The 14,024-nt window shown below is 40.9% G+C and overlaps 2 protein-coding genes across 3 annotated transcripts; one reads left to right on the top strand and one right to left on the bottom strand.

Moving 5' to 3' along the window:
• The first annotated feature begins 3,259 nt into the window (after positions 1-3,259).
• LOC131235055 (uncharacterized) lies at positions 3,260-7,617 on the top strand. 2 transcript variants are annotated; one of them, XM_058232163.1, is made up of 6 exons: positions 3,260-3,517; positions 5,062-5,139; positions 5,461-5,536; positions 7,097-7,170; positions 7,261-7,328; positions 7,557-7,617. In XM_058232163.1, coding segments are annotated over exons 1-6 (546 nt in total). In that variant the 5' UTR covers positions 3,260-3,268; the 3' UTR covers positions 7,558-7,617. The 2 variants fall into 2 exon arrangements, with proteins under 2 accessions (XP_058088146.1, XP_058088138.1); XM_058232155.1 differs by having other exon boundaries at positions 7,261-7,571.
• A 2,091-nt stretch (positions 7,618-9,708) lies between these two features.
• On the bottom strand, positions 9,709-12,053 carry LOC131235046 (pentatricopeptide repeat-containing protein At5g18475). Its single transcript, XM_058232144.1, has one exon. The coding sequence runs from the start codon at positions 11,389-11,391 to the stop codon at positions 9,859-9,861; it is 1,533 nt and encodes a 510-aa protein (XP_058088127.1). The 5' UTR covers positions 11,392-12,053; the 3' UTR covers positions 9,709-9,858.
• Between the last annotated feature and the right edge of the window lie 1,971 nt (positions 12,054-14,024).

The following is a 14,024-nucleotide window of genomic DNA, read 5'->3' as shown; positions in this document are numbered from 1 at the left end:
TCGAGAGGCCCATACTAAAGTAACTAGTGGCTTCAAGAAGTTTTTAATGATGAGTGTTTAATTCCCTTTTTTCTACTATGTGGTCTACTTGAATTTTGAATCTACCGTATTTTTTAACTCATGCCCTAGATTCACTTGGCATAATGGATGGACCGTGTGAATAATTCACACATATCATGATGGGCCCCACATATATTTGTGGGCAACATCAATTTTAGTATTGAAGAAGTAAGAGTCAAATCAATCCTAGGAAATGACGTCCTAATTACCTTAAGAAGTAATTATTACATAGTTGCAATGCATTTATGATTATTTTGAAAAATCAAATATGCCCTCATGGGAACTTGAGTTCTTTCAATTAATTCAACAGTAATTTGGTAGGCATGAACGGAAAACCATTAGAATTCAAAAATTATGTTTAACAGCTTGTGATTAAGATGCATTGAAATTTTGTAGTATATTAAGGCTAGCTTGAATTTAATTAAATTGGCTTTAATACTTCAAATTAGTATAAATATATAACATTTGATGAAATGATTGAAACAAGCTCATCGAAATATTTACTTTGATTGAAAATGAAGAATTTTCGAGCCTTAAGGGCCCATAGACATAATGATCTAAAACAACATGAATTGTTAATATTTTTTAAACCATCATTACGTGACCAACGTTTTAATAATTTAGATAATTCTATTGGTGTGATTTTAGTGATGCAACTAATAATTGAAATGCTTGAGGTGTCCTTAACATGTCACTTGTGCGATGGAGTAGTAGCCCGACGACTTCTTTGTTAAGAGTCATTTTGACAGGTGTGAATTAGAAAAGGAAACATTGTTTGGTTGGTGTCAATTGCTATGAAATGGAATTAATGTGAATGATCTAAATTATCCCAACATTGGCTATGTAATTGATGATTGAAGAACATTGGTGAATCACATTGTCTGGATCCATACATTCGTGGACTTAATTACAATGGCTATGTAATTGATTTTTTCTCAATTTTGGCCACAATGTTTATAACAATGGACTTATTGCAATAATTTGTCTAATGTCACACACACACACACACACACACACACACACACACACACACTATTTTGAGATATTAAATTTGATTTATTGAATCAAAATTAGTTCATATGATTATACTATATTATTCTAATATATTTTAATTATAAACTCACAAACCCAACTCTTTTTAAAATTTTTTTAATACATTTTAATTACAACCTATCAAATATGACAGAGCATTTTAGTTCAATAAATTACATAATAATTATGATTTAAATTTCAATTCATACTGATTCACACCAACTAAAGTATCAGTCTTTACCAAGGAAAATATCTTTCCATGTAGCAATCCATGTATGCCACTTCATGACAAAACATACCAAAAAGTAAGGTTCCGGTATACTATTCATTTCATTTCGCACCAACCAAACAACCACACCTTATTCACACCAATTTATACCTGACAAACGACCTCTAAGATGAGCTATAGTATCTGAGTCCCGTGACACCCAACCCATGAGCAAGGATACAATCCCGGGACCAGTCCCACCCACTGGCTTATAATATGGGTCAGGCCCAAACGTGCTGTTAGCCACTTTCTAAGGTGGTCCGCACACCACGTGGGCCACACTTGATTGTTGAATGCAGACGAATGATGGTCACATGGCCTAGTAAATGAGTGGACGTGCTTGATTTGTAACATTAGCTTGGCCTGCAAGTGACCATGGCCATGACAAGGCTTGTATAGGCCCAAGATGATCGTTTAGAATCCTTGCCCAAGCCTGCAAGTGGCTAAAATTATGCGGTCCGGATGCACGCGTGGCAAAAACTGGACGCCTGGACCCGAACGGGTCCGGCCAGGCCGGTTCGTTGCAATAGGCCCTAGACGCAAATCACGTGCAAGATTGATTCTAGTCTACCATAACCAAAATATGTGAGATAGGCTTGTAGGATTGTCATCTTTTCTTTTATAGTTATCCCGTCTCATATGCGTTTGGTATACAAACCGTTCTGTGGGCCTAGCAACAATCTATTTATAATCTTGGTACAGCTCAGCCCTATGCGCTTGGGATACAAACCGTTCTGTGGGCCTAGCAACAATCTATTTATAGATCTTGGTACAGCTCAGCCCAATCCAATCAGTTACGGTCTCTTGAAAGAGGGCCCAAGCCCAAAAATAAGTAGTGTTCATGCTGGGGTCAGGATATGGCTGCTAGTTGATGGCCCGGCTTAACCCGTTTTCCCATCCAGTGGGCCACCATTGTAATTTATAGACTCTTGTGAGAGCTTTCTTCGATTGATCTATTTCCAACCCTTGATCACTTCCGAGCATGAGGCTTTTTCAGCCCAAGTAGGGGCCAGATATTAGGATACTTGGTCCGAGTCAAACCGGGCCCGGCTCAATATCACTTGCTAAATAAAATATCACCCCACAGCCTACATACTCGCGGATTTCGAGAACCACCTATCCTCCGAAATGATATGTTCTCCCGTGAATCCGACCGAACTTCAAACATAAATAAATACGCGACTCCTTCCACGTTATACTCCGGCTTTCATTTCTGGACAAGTGGTTGGATCTTCCGACATGTTGGACCCACGGTTCGCTAATCTAGGCCATTAAATATGTTATGCTTCGTGTGGATGGAGCATTCAACAAAACGTGTCATATGTACGACGATCTAACTTTTAAATTTGTGGCCTACAATACAAGGTTGCAAAAAGTAAAGTGGTGTCAATACTAATTCAACATGGGGGGATTTTGGAGGATAATCTATCTATAGTGGGCCACAACAGATCAATGGTGTTGATTACCGAAATATATGCCGTACTTTTCAGAACTGAAAAAACAGCGCATACTCTTGAAAAGATGCGAATCACGTACCACAATTAGTTCGTTTAGTCTCTGTCGCGACTGAGGATTCTGTGTCTGTCGCCACCACTTATGCCCACAGGATTCTAATGATCGGAACCGTCGATGCTGTCAAACCTATAGTACACGGGCGAACTTGATAAAATCAAGCTGAACGGACGATTAAGATTATTACTAACTAAAGATGCATTTAGAACAATTAAAAGAAAATTTCAATGGTTCTCAATTCAACTCTAGAATCAAAGCTCAACGTCATCAATGAAACACGAATATGGGGTGATACTTTATTTATCGTAGTAAAAAGAATTTGGACGGTTCATTTCATTGGACCATCTTAGTATATGGTCCCCAGGGGTGGAGATACACACCCGTTTCTGAGTCGCGATGGAGGCAAAACGAACTCTACCACAAATATCCACAAAATGCCCTCCGTTCTCTGGAGATTTCCTATTCCAAAACCACCGAAAACCCGCAGAAACCCATTTTTATAAAGTTCCTTTTTCTTCATTTTTACCTGTTTATCTGGAAGCGTCGACAATGGCGTGGGAAGAAGAAGAAGAATCTGAATTAGAATGGGAAGAGAAAGACATTCCATTCGACTTCGATTTCTTTGACCTTTTGTCTCAGCCTAAGGTAACAAAACCTTATTCCTTCCTCCGAAATTAGGGTTTTCTTTCAGTATCCCAAAAGCCTCCAGATGCCTTTTTTTCATTTCGAAAATTTAGGGCTTTATTTCTTCAAAATACGGATTTCGTTGGATTCTACGGATGCGAAAAGAAGGAAACATTCTTTTGGTTTGTAATGGATTCGAGTTACGTAATGGATTTGGGTTACGTAATGTTCTTCCATTTTGCGACCTTTCTATCATTTTTCCGTTTTCGTGTGTATTAGGGTTTTATTTTAGAGGTGCCTTAGATACTGAAGGTTTGTATTAGTATGCTTTCGAGCTTTCAGTTTGTAGAAGTGGGGCTCGTGTTTCAGCGATCCAGACCGTTGATATTATGGGGACTACTTTGGATTGCCTATGCGTGAAAGATCTTCTAGATGGGAAAGTACTAACCCTTGAATTGTTTCCCCAGAAATAGAAAGTTAGGATAGAAATAGCATAGGCGTTGCACATTCAACCGGATAAGGCCAATTGTTCAGTAACTCGGATCTTCGAACCTGATGGATTTGTAGTGCATAGGCAGTACACAGAACCACATCTATGTTACCTGAGAAAGTGTGTGGGTATTGAGTACGGACATGATCTTGTGACGTGGATCCTCAAAATCCAAATTCTCAGGATTCAGTAGGGGGGCAGGTTGGCTGGTGCTCATAAGTATAAAATCATGTTAAAATACTTCCGTAGCAATATCATAACCTGAACTTTTTGCCTAATTTCTACAATCGACTAGAAATTTTAACTAATAGCTTTAGAGCTCAAAATCCTGATAGATCTGGATTACAAGTCATGGGAAAGAGGGATCTGTCATCCTTATTCCTATCCAAGTATCTGACTCAGGTACTCCAGTTTTTGAAGGATATGAGTATGGTAGATCCAAAAGGAGGCCCATCATATCAGTGGTTTGGATCATTGAACCATGGGCCCCACTTACAAACTGAAAGCCAAATGTATTTTACAAGTTCTCCATATGAGCATTGTATAAGTCTTTTTATTTTGTTTTACTTGCTAGAGGCGAGAAATTAATAATTGGGGATGTAACTATGGCCCAGCCAGCCCATCAGTGGGTCCCACATTTGGATGAACTATACTGTTCATCTGAGGTGCCTCATCATGGATGGGACATGAAACAACAATATCATCTACTAGACAATTTCAGCTGTCCAGCTGATGGCTTGCAAACAAGGTTCTGTAAATTGGCTGTAGGAGACGTACTTGCCGGGCACAAAAAACGAAATGAAATGGGGTGTATCTATTCAATGACAGACCCACTAGATGAATGGTTTCAATGATAAATACATGGGACGTGGTTGTTTGGTTTGCTGGGCAAGAAAATGACATTGTATCACTGGGTGTAGCATCGTATATTTCCTCTTGATGTTATGGCTAGCACCTAGCAATAGAAAAGCTAGGGAGGCTTACGAGCCTTATCCAAGATGTAGTCTTGCTCATCCTTTTAGTATTTTGCCTCCCACTTCTAACTATTTACCATTTGACTTACTTTTATATGCAGGACTACTATAGAATATTGGAGGTTGATTATGATGCTACAGAGGACACCATTCGATCCAACTATATCCGTCTTGCATTGGTTTGTATTTTTTTGTTGATTCCATATTACTCACTTTGTCTATTAACTTTGTGGACATTCTCCATTATATTTATTTTATGCCTGCTTCAGATGTGCATATCGGCTCAGATTTCTTGCGAAGTTACAAAATTATTATTTTCTCTAGTTTTAAAGCTTGAATTGAGTTATGAAGAGTGCATAACCTGTTTATATTATTTAACTGAAATGTATTCCTTCAAATATCTCTATATAATGTTATGTTTTGGAATATTGAAGGCATTGGGGTATCATAATGCTTTCTGAGTAAATTCCTAATTCTAGATGATTGTCCACTTTTCGCAGAAATGGCACCCAGATAAGCGGAATGATGAGGACAGTGCAACTTCAAGATTTCAAGAGATAAATGAAGCCTATAAGGGTGAGTGTGTTTAAATGAAGACCTTTTGCTTAGCTTCATTGCTCATACATTTATGGGGCTGTGCTCGTTAATTTTGATGGTTTTCTATAATGACGATTACCTTCTGCCATCCATGCACCAGGGACAGCTCAATATCCTAATTGCTTATTGTTCATGTTGGCTTGCCACCCTGAATTGTTAATTTAATGAAATTTTGGTTGTGCATCTTCCACCACGTTGATCCATTGACAACCTTGGACTAGTTGATGTATGCAGTCTCCAATGGGAATGTTACTCTTACTATTCGAGAAACAGAATCATAGTCTACATTGCCTTAGAACACTGAGTCCAACATTTTGTGCATATGAGTTGGATGGATAATCCGGTTTACACTATGATCATCATATCTATTTAGAGCATCCTCGCTTTGGATATGCGAATCATGTCTTCTGTCAAATGTCTCAGCTTCCAGTGGATGTGGCAATCATGCATTCTTCCCCCATGAAGTTGTTGAGTCATTAATACCCTTGGACTAGTTGATTAGAGCATATATCATCTCAAAAGAGAATGTGTAACTTTCTGCGTGAAACAGAATCCTCGTCTACATTTTCCATAGAACATTGTGTCCAATGGTTGGTGCGTGCTTTACACGACTGATAACATATTTATGTAGAGCATTCTTAATTTGGAATTGGATATGGGAGTCATGCATTCTGCTCTATGATTCTGCATTTTCCATTGGTGCGTATGGTCTATACTCAATGTACATGCCTGCACTCAATGTTTGTCAAAACTGCAACTTCTTCCAGGTCATTCAGTCATTTGCTTGTAGTTGTGAGAATTTAATTGCCTATATTTCAAAAACAGCCCAAGCTGTGTATCGGGCAGAACAATGGTTTTAAAATATCATCTGCCATGTATTGCATCGCCTGACATACTCAAATTTTCTCTGTATTGCTGATATGGGGATGAAATTGATTGCAATTTGCACCGACACGAATGATGCATAGCATGTATTATCCATGTTCAGACATGTTTTGGCTATGTGGCCTGCTGGCATATGCTCCAATACCTACACAAACTTGTATAGAACTTATCCATATAGGGGTCCAAAAGTAAAAGGGGACATCCGTAATTACTTCAGTGCCAAGAAATTTGACAAACTTGCATTGGGGACCTTATAGTGTTAAGCCGATACTCTCCAAATACCATTGTTTGTAGATTGCCTGAGCTGTTTCAATCCTGAAGTAAATTTTGAACTAGTATTCCATCATTACCAGAGTATTCTTAACCCTGTTTATTGTACAAATATTATGTAGAGTGCACTGTATCAGTGCCATTTGTTTGATACTCTACATGATATGTTACAAATTTCCTAATATTCGGGCTGCCCTGGACTGCAGAGGGTGTATAGGTTGGTTTTTTTAGTTGTGGTTTAGGAAACCTTTTGTGGTCTTGCTATCATGCCTTAATGGTCCAAGGCCAATCTGACTCCCAAGGCTATTAATTTAAAGCAATCCTATTGCAAGTAGCTCTAGGTGGGCTGTGCATGATCTGATAACATATATTTCTGTTTGACAGTGCTGGCTGATCCCGTCAAGAAGAGAGAATATGACAGGAGCAGAATACTGCATGCGCAAGATTGCAGTGTCATTGTGAGACATCTATTCCCTTCCCATTTCAGTTTGATTTTAGTTTATTATTATTTTGGCTCTTTCCTTAAGATACTTCCAATCCGACTACAGGAGTACCTTCATCGGTTCAAGGGTCTGATCTTGACATGCAACGGCCTTGGGATCAGGCATTCTATATGGTAAGTTACCAGAAAGTGGAGATCCCTGCCATACACACTGGGTTGGCTTCCGTTTCTGTCTTGAAATAGCTTAGAGCATAACATTGATGAAGACAAAAAATGAGCAGGCTTAAACTGACATGATGGATCTTTGTGGATGTACCGATACTGATAGGACTGTTTTAGTGTATGATTCCAGTAAAAAGATGGATGTATAAAATGTTAATCTCACAAGCTACATGTTTTCAGATGCTTCTGCTGCCACCTTATTGCGCATTTTGTAAGAGGGTCTTTTCTCCCATGTCCCGAAGCATGGAGTCATGGCCTCACGTCCTCTGCGCTTGAGAAACTCTCCTTTTTGGCCTTTCTGAGGCATCTGTTCATGTTGGTGAAATGGTAGATATGGCTGGAGCCTGGATATAAATCTGTGGCATTTGGTCCCTGCCTGATGCCAGATGTGCTTGGGCTGGCCTGCATTTGGCCTGGAGTTGCAAGAGGCCTGATTGATGAACGGGTCATACGTGAACCTGGTTTTGGCCAGATTTTCTGAGGTCCTGCCTCCCAAGACAGTCATGTTATTGCCTTTATTGGATTACTGTGTGCCTGAAATTGAAGGCCCAATTACTGAACAGAGGCTGGCCGGTCACTGGCCTTTTTTTTTTGGCCCCGTTAAAAATTACTCTGATTCAAACCCGGCTTGGCTCTCTTTCACCCTGTTTGTTGCTGATGTTTGGAAATTGGAATTGTTTTTACACAACTCAAACTGGAGCGTGATGTTTTACTTTTATCTAGTGATATAGTTGCTTCTTTTTAAAAAGCTTGAGGACCAAGTCCAAGGGCTTTAAACTTGGAAGTTCCCCAGAGGATTGAGCACAGGATTCCATGAAGGCCCTAAATGGGCCGTCGGCAATTTGTCCCTGGGCTTCATCAGGTCCAGGTGTTGAACCACAACCCAAAACACTTCCTCAGGCCCACCTCATGGCCACAGCTAACAGGTCCTTGGGCTGATACGGGTGACAGGGAAACCAGACAGGTGTGATAGGTTCTTGGAGGTATGAGGGTGGGTAGGGTAGTTCCCTCTGCATGTGCCAGACTGGTTATCCGGACGATCTCATTGTTAAGGGGCGACATGGGAAATCTGTGACCGTCAATGTAACTAGCGTTCGAAGTATTGGTATCGCTACAAGTTTTGCTGGCTAGGGATACGGAAATAATATTGGTATTGCCGATAATATCATTGACAACCGGAAATGCAAGGAAACAGAGAAAAAACGGTGAAATTTTTAGTGAAACTTTAGTAGATGTTAAAATGTATATATTTGCATATTTAAAAATAAAAAATTTGCAAAAAGAATACATATATAACAAGTTTTTATGTAACGGGGCCTTAAAAGTATGTGTTTTTGTAAGAAATTAGTCTAATCATGCCCTGCAGAATATTTAACCATCCAAACATTCATTGATATTGCAAAATATCAATAACACATGATATTTCATCAAGAAATTATTAACAATTGAAAAGGAAATGAAAGATTGTGGTCTCAATAACTTGCATATTGCGATATTAATAATATTGAGATATTATCAATGACAAATTGAACACTACATACAACGTTGTGCCCAGGAAAAATAATTGTTTTCTTTTTTTTTTTTCTTTCTCCAATAAACCAAAATTTGATTATATCAACACGTTGGTGATATTATTGAAATATCATCAATACACTTATGATACAAGCATTACTTATAATTTACTTAGTCGAAAATATTGGCGATACATTGGCGATATTGATGCATTGCCAATACAAGTGACACAGAGAATTTACAGAGTTGAAAATAGTGATGAGTACATTAGCCATATTGATAGGTTGGTGATACTTAGTGATACATTGCTAATAGCTGTAATTTTTTTTATACTACCAGCATTATCGGTATCACTATATCGCTGAGCTAGAGATAAAATAATATCGGAGATAATTTGAACACTGAATGTAACAGATGAATCAGAAACAATGGCCCAGAAAAACCGTTTCCAACTCAACTCTGTGTGGACCCGGAGGTTCTCTGATAGGTGAGATAGATTTTATCACGTGGCCCACATACAGTTGGACCTTTTAGATTGACAGTTGGATTTGGATCATGGCATGGTGGGGCAGAGAGAGAGAGAGAGAGAGAGAGAGAGAGAGTTTAATTGTGAAAATTCAATACAATCCAGAAGAAACGGCGCTGGGTGAGAAATGCTCGAACTTTGTTTTCAGGTCCAACTTGAAACCAGCATAATTCCAATTTCCAGCCTCTATAGCCCTCTATGGTCCATGTTAAAAGATATTATTTCACAGTCCATTTGAAATCTGTTTAGATTAATAGCTTGTCAGCTCAAGCCTTTATGGTCCTCTGTATCCCGTGATACTATCCGCAACCACCCTTTGTTTCGTTCCAAAATTCAAAGCCATTCCTCATGATACAACGTTCAAAATCCCATATTTTTTTTCTTTTGTTTCTTTGGGGTTAAAAAATCATCGTTTTACATCTACTAAACACTCCCTTTCAGAATTCAATCTGCAATAACCAGCTCATTGAGCAACTCAAACACCTTCACCAGCTTCCTTTCCCGACAAACCGACTCAACCAGCCGCACCCACGATGCATCCTCTGGAATAAACCTCATCTCCGACAGTCCATACAATGCCTCCGTCGCATCTGCTGCCTTCCCGGCATCGCATAAACCAATCAGCAGCTCGTTCGACGTCGCATAGTGTGGCATGAACCCCCTCCCGAGCATCAAGCCCAACAAGCCCACAGCCCTCTCCATTTCTCCTTCCCTACACAATGCATTCATCACAATCCGATAACTGGCCTTGTTCAAATAGACGCCATCGAAGGGCAACTTCTCAACCATCTGCATTGCCTCATCAAACCTCTTCTCCCAACACAATCCGCCGATAATAACATTGAATGTCACGAGGTCTGCCTTGCATCCTCTCTCTTTCATCTCTTTTAGCAATTCAATTGCCCCGTCGACTCTCCCAACTCTACAAAGAGAACTGATCAGCGTAGTGTAGCTGACGGCATCTGCTTCGAGGCCATATCTCTTCATCTCGTCAAACACCTCTCGGGCCTCTTCCAACTTCCCTTCATTGCAGAAACCCATCATCAGTGCCGTGTAATTATATATGTTCGGGTAGCATCCGTTCCTCCTCATAAAAACCATGATTTGTTTTGCCTTGTCTACCTTCCCGCCCCGGCAAAACCCGTTGATCAAGACATTGTATGTCAATGCGTCTGGAAAGATCTTTGCCTTGGAAACCATCTCCTCAAACAATTCGATTGCTTCGGAGAGCCTCCCGCGATCGCAGAGGCCACCCATGAGGGTCGAATATGTTATCAGATTGGGCGATGCGTGCTCCGATTTCTTCATCCTCTCCACAATTTCAAATGCCGATTCGAAGTCGCCGCTCTTACAGTGGTGCTTAACCAATATATTGAAAATGCAGGTATTTGGCCGCAGTCCGAGGCCTGATTTTGAATCGGAGAGAAGTCTCCGTGCGAGATCAACGCGGCCTGCTTCAAGAAGCAGGTTGAGGCAGGTGCTGAGTGCTTTAGGGGACGGCTTCTCGCGGACGAACGGCGGGATCGCGTAGAAGAGCTCGAGGGTTTTCTCGTGGAGTGATGATCTGGAGAAGTGGGCCATGAGATTGAGAAAGAGGCCCTCGTGAAATTTGCAGGGCTCGAAGGTCATTTGGCGGAGGACGGCATCAACGGCATTGAATTTCTTGGAGAGGGCGAGTTTGTGCAGGATGGTGGAGTAGGTATCATGGTTGTGGTTGAAGCCGCGCTGCTCTGAAACCATGTTGAAGATTTCCAAGGCCTTTTGAGGGCTCTTCTCCCTTTTTATCATACGGATGGCGACGTCGTGGGAGATGAATTTGGGCCTTGTTGGGAGTTCTTGGAGGGTTGAGAGGGTGGGGTTTGGAGGGTGGTCTGGTTTTGGAGAGGTGGGTTTTGGTAGGTATTGGAGAGGGGAGATCCAAGGGAGCGAAGAAGAGGAAGGAGGGTAGTGATTGAGAGATACTCTTGTGGACATCATGGGATTTATCAGGGTTTTTGAAGGAATAAATGAGGTGGGTTGAGATCATTTGATAAGGAAGGGTTTGGAATTTTTGCAGGGCAGGTGTTCGATAAAATTGCTGAGAGAAATCGAAGAGCAAAGAGGAGCTCGTTCGGAAGTAGACTGTACAGACTGTAGACCGTAGAGGCTGAATTTGGACAAAGGAAGTAGTGAACGCGGTTTGGGTACTACCTCCGCCGGTCCGGAGCTTGTCACAGGCAGGGGCTCTTGAGGGAACACCGTGATGTACGGATTTTATCCACACTGTCCATCAAGTTTTCCATATCATATTAGGGTAATAACCCCAAAATGAGGAAGATCCGAGGCGCAAGTGGAACATAAAGTGGGGATTAAATCCATACCATTGAAAACTTCTTGCGGGCCACATAAGTTTTAGATCAAGCTGATATTAGTATTTTTCCCTTCATCCAGGTCTATGTGACCTTATGAGTTATGAACAGGTTGGATGGCAAATAAATATCACGGTGGGCCTAGAAAGGTTTCAACGGTGGATATCATTATCACTGCTGGTTACTGTGGGGTGGTCCACTGAAGTTTCGGATGAAGCTGATATTTATCTTTTCCCTTCGCACGGTTCTATGTCACCTTATTAACTGGTTGGATGGTGAATAAACATCACGGTGGGCCCTGAGAAGTTTTCAACGGTAAGCTTTCAATCCCCACTGCTTCCTATGGTGTGGCCAACTTGAGGCTTCAATTTGTCTCCTTTTTTTGGCTCAAGCCATAAAATGATCTGTCTAAAATGTATGGCAGCTTGGATAAACATATACATCAGGATGGACCCCACAGCGCCCCTGAAAGGACCATCCATCTCAACCTAGGCCCTGGTGGGGTAGTACCCAATCCGCGCCCGGTTTGTATGGCATATAAACATCAAAATGGATCCCAGCGCAGGGCCCCACCACCTTACAAACAGGGTGGATTTCTCACAAACATCACAGAGGGCCCACCCAGTTCCCAGCGCGGAAACTTCCTGCCAAAGCCTTTGGCAGGCAATCCGCGTCCGGTCGAGGTGTAGCATCGATACAGACAGTTGCGGTCGCTTGATGACCAGCTTAGATCTCGTACCGGTGAGTCGAGTGCACTAACGAATCTGCATTTAGCAGAGATTGTTTTTACAGGGAGAAGAATGCTACGTGTAACATTTGCCTACGTGACGAGATCCAGACATTCATCAAGTGTGGCCCGCCGTAGAGTCTTGGACATGCCTTCACCAAAAAAAATGGGCCGCCCAATTCATTGGTAGGCTACACGTGTGAGTCGAATATATACTTTTGATCAATTCCTTTCAACTGTTCTTTCTCTGTTTTTTTTTTATTTTAAACATGTGTGGCCATATGCGATCCATTTGATGGATGAGCTTGGATCTTACACGAGTGCAACTTTAGCACGTGTGAGAGGCGTGTACAAAGTTCTGTCGTTCGAGTTCTCTTTATCGAATGCGTGAGCCGGGAAACAAAAGAGCAAAGTTTTGATACTCTGGCAGAGTGCGACGGTTGATATACATGCACTAAGAAAATACACAACCGGCATTGAGAAAATTTTTTTACCTCGTTGAAGGGCATTTTAGACACTTCATGTATTATTTTCTTTGGCATCCCCTCGTATCTTTAGAGATTTCACATGAGTTCTAGTTTCACGCCATCTCCACCGTTCATGGCACGTATCCTTGCTGGAGGTACAAATCAGACGGTTCCTCACTGTTTCCTTATCATGGCCAGTGAGTTGGGGGGAGCTCACTGGATGAACGGTTTGGATAACTGATGCTGGACCAAAGATAGTGAAGCAAGAAATCAACAGATATTTGCAGGCCCCACAAACGATGGAGATGGAGCACGTGGCGATAGATCATAGAATCTGGCCAACGAACTACAGTCGTAGCAACGATGCATGTGAGAAAGACGGGAGAAAGCTTGTGAGAGGGGCGATGATACTCATGTAAAAGGTAGTGCTGGAGATGGTGCCTTGCTATCTTGTTTGGACTCTGCATCGTGATTAGTTTGGCTGCCATTTTGAAAATATCGTCATATTTTCAGGGAAAATCCATCAAACTATATTACCACGAGATCTTAAAAATATATGCATTCTAAATATATAGCGATTTTTTTGCCAAACTATCAAAATGCATTATTAAAAGTTTTGACTAATTCATTCCGACCCATATTTTAAAATTTTAAAATAATTTATAAACTTACAATACTAACTATTTTTAAATATTATATTTCTGACAACGAGATTCTGTCCATAATATTGCAAGAAAAACATCATCACCATCATGTAAGCCTTGTGCCAACTAATTGGGTCAGCTACTCCTTTTCTTTCGTTCCACTCTATTAAGGGGGTCACAGCTTTACTTATAACATGTGTCATCTGGTTTTTTTCTTACCCCTTCTATCCACATCCTTTCAAGGACTTTTCCTTGCCTATACTGAGCCTTCGACCTAAACCAACTCACACTTAACTAACACAATTATTAATTTCTACCGTACATGACTACACTTAAGTTTACTGGGTCCTTACTCATGCTTTGGTGGTAGACTTACAAGAGTTTCAACACGAGGTCATGTGTCTGAGTATCCATTGTAGTGTGT

Source organism: Magnolia sinica, chromosome 2, assembly GCF_029962835.1.
Source record: "Magnolia sinica isolate HGM2019 chromosome 2, MsV1, whole genome shotgun sequence".
Taxonomy (NCBI): domain Eukaryota; kingdom Viridiplantae; phylum Streptophyta; class Magnoliopsida; order Magnoliales; family Magnoliaceae; genus Magnolia; species Magnolia sinica.
The sequence above is the reverse complement of the archived record's forward strand: the minus strand, read 5'-3'. Positions and strand labels throughout refer to the sequence as shown.

What these genes read in the sequence shown, in the direction of transcription:
- LOC131235046 (XM_058232144.1), bottom strand. Translation starts at nt 11,391, where the DNA reads ATGATGTCCACAAGAGTATCTCTCAATCACTACCCTCCTTCCTCTTCT.
- LOC131235055 (XM_058232155.1), top strand. Translation starts at nt 3,269, where the DNA reads ATGGAGGCAAAACGAACTCTACCACAAATATCCACAAAATGCCCTCCG. An exon ending in ACTATATCCGTCTTGCATTG is followed by an intron (nt 5,140 to 5,460) that starts GTTTGTATTTTT and finishes CACTTTTCGCAG; the next exon opens with AAATGGCACCCAGATAAGCG. An exon ending in CGCAAGATTGCAGTGTCATT is followed by an intron (nt 7,171 to 7,260) that starts GTGAGACATCTA and finishes ATCCGACTACAG; the next exon opens with GAGTACCTTCATCGGTTCAA.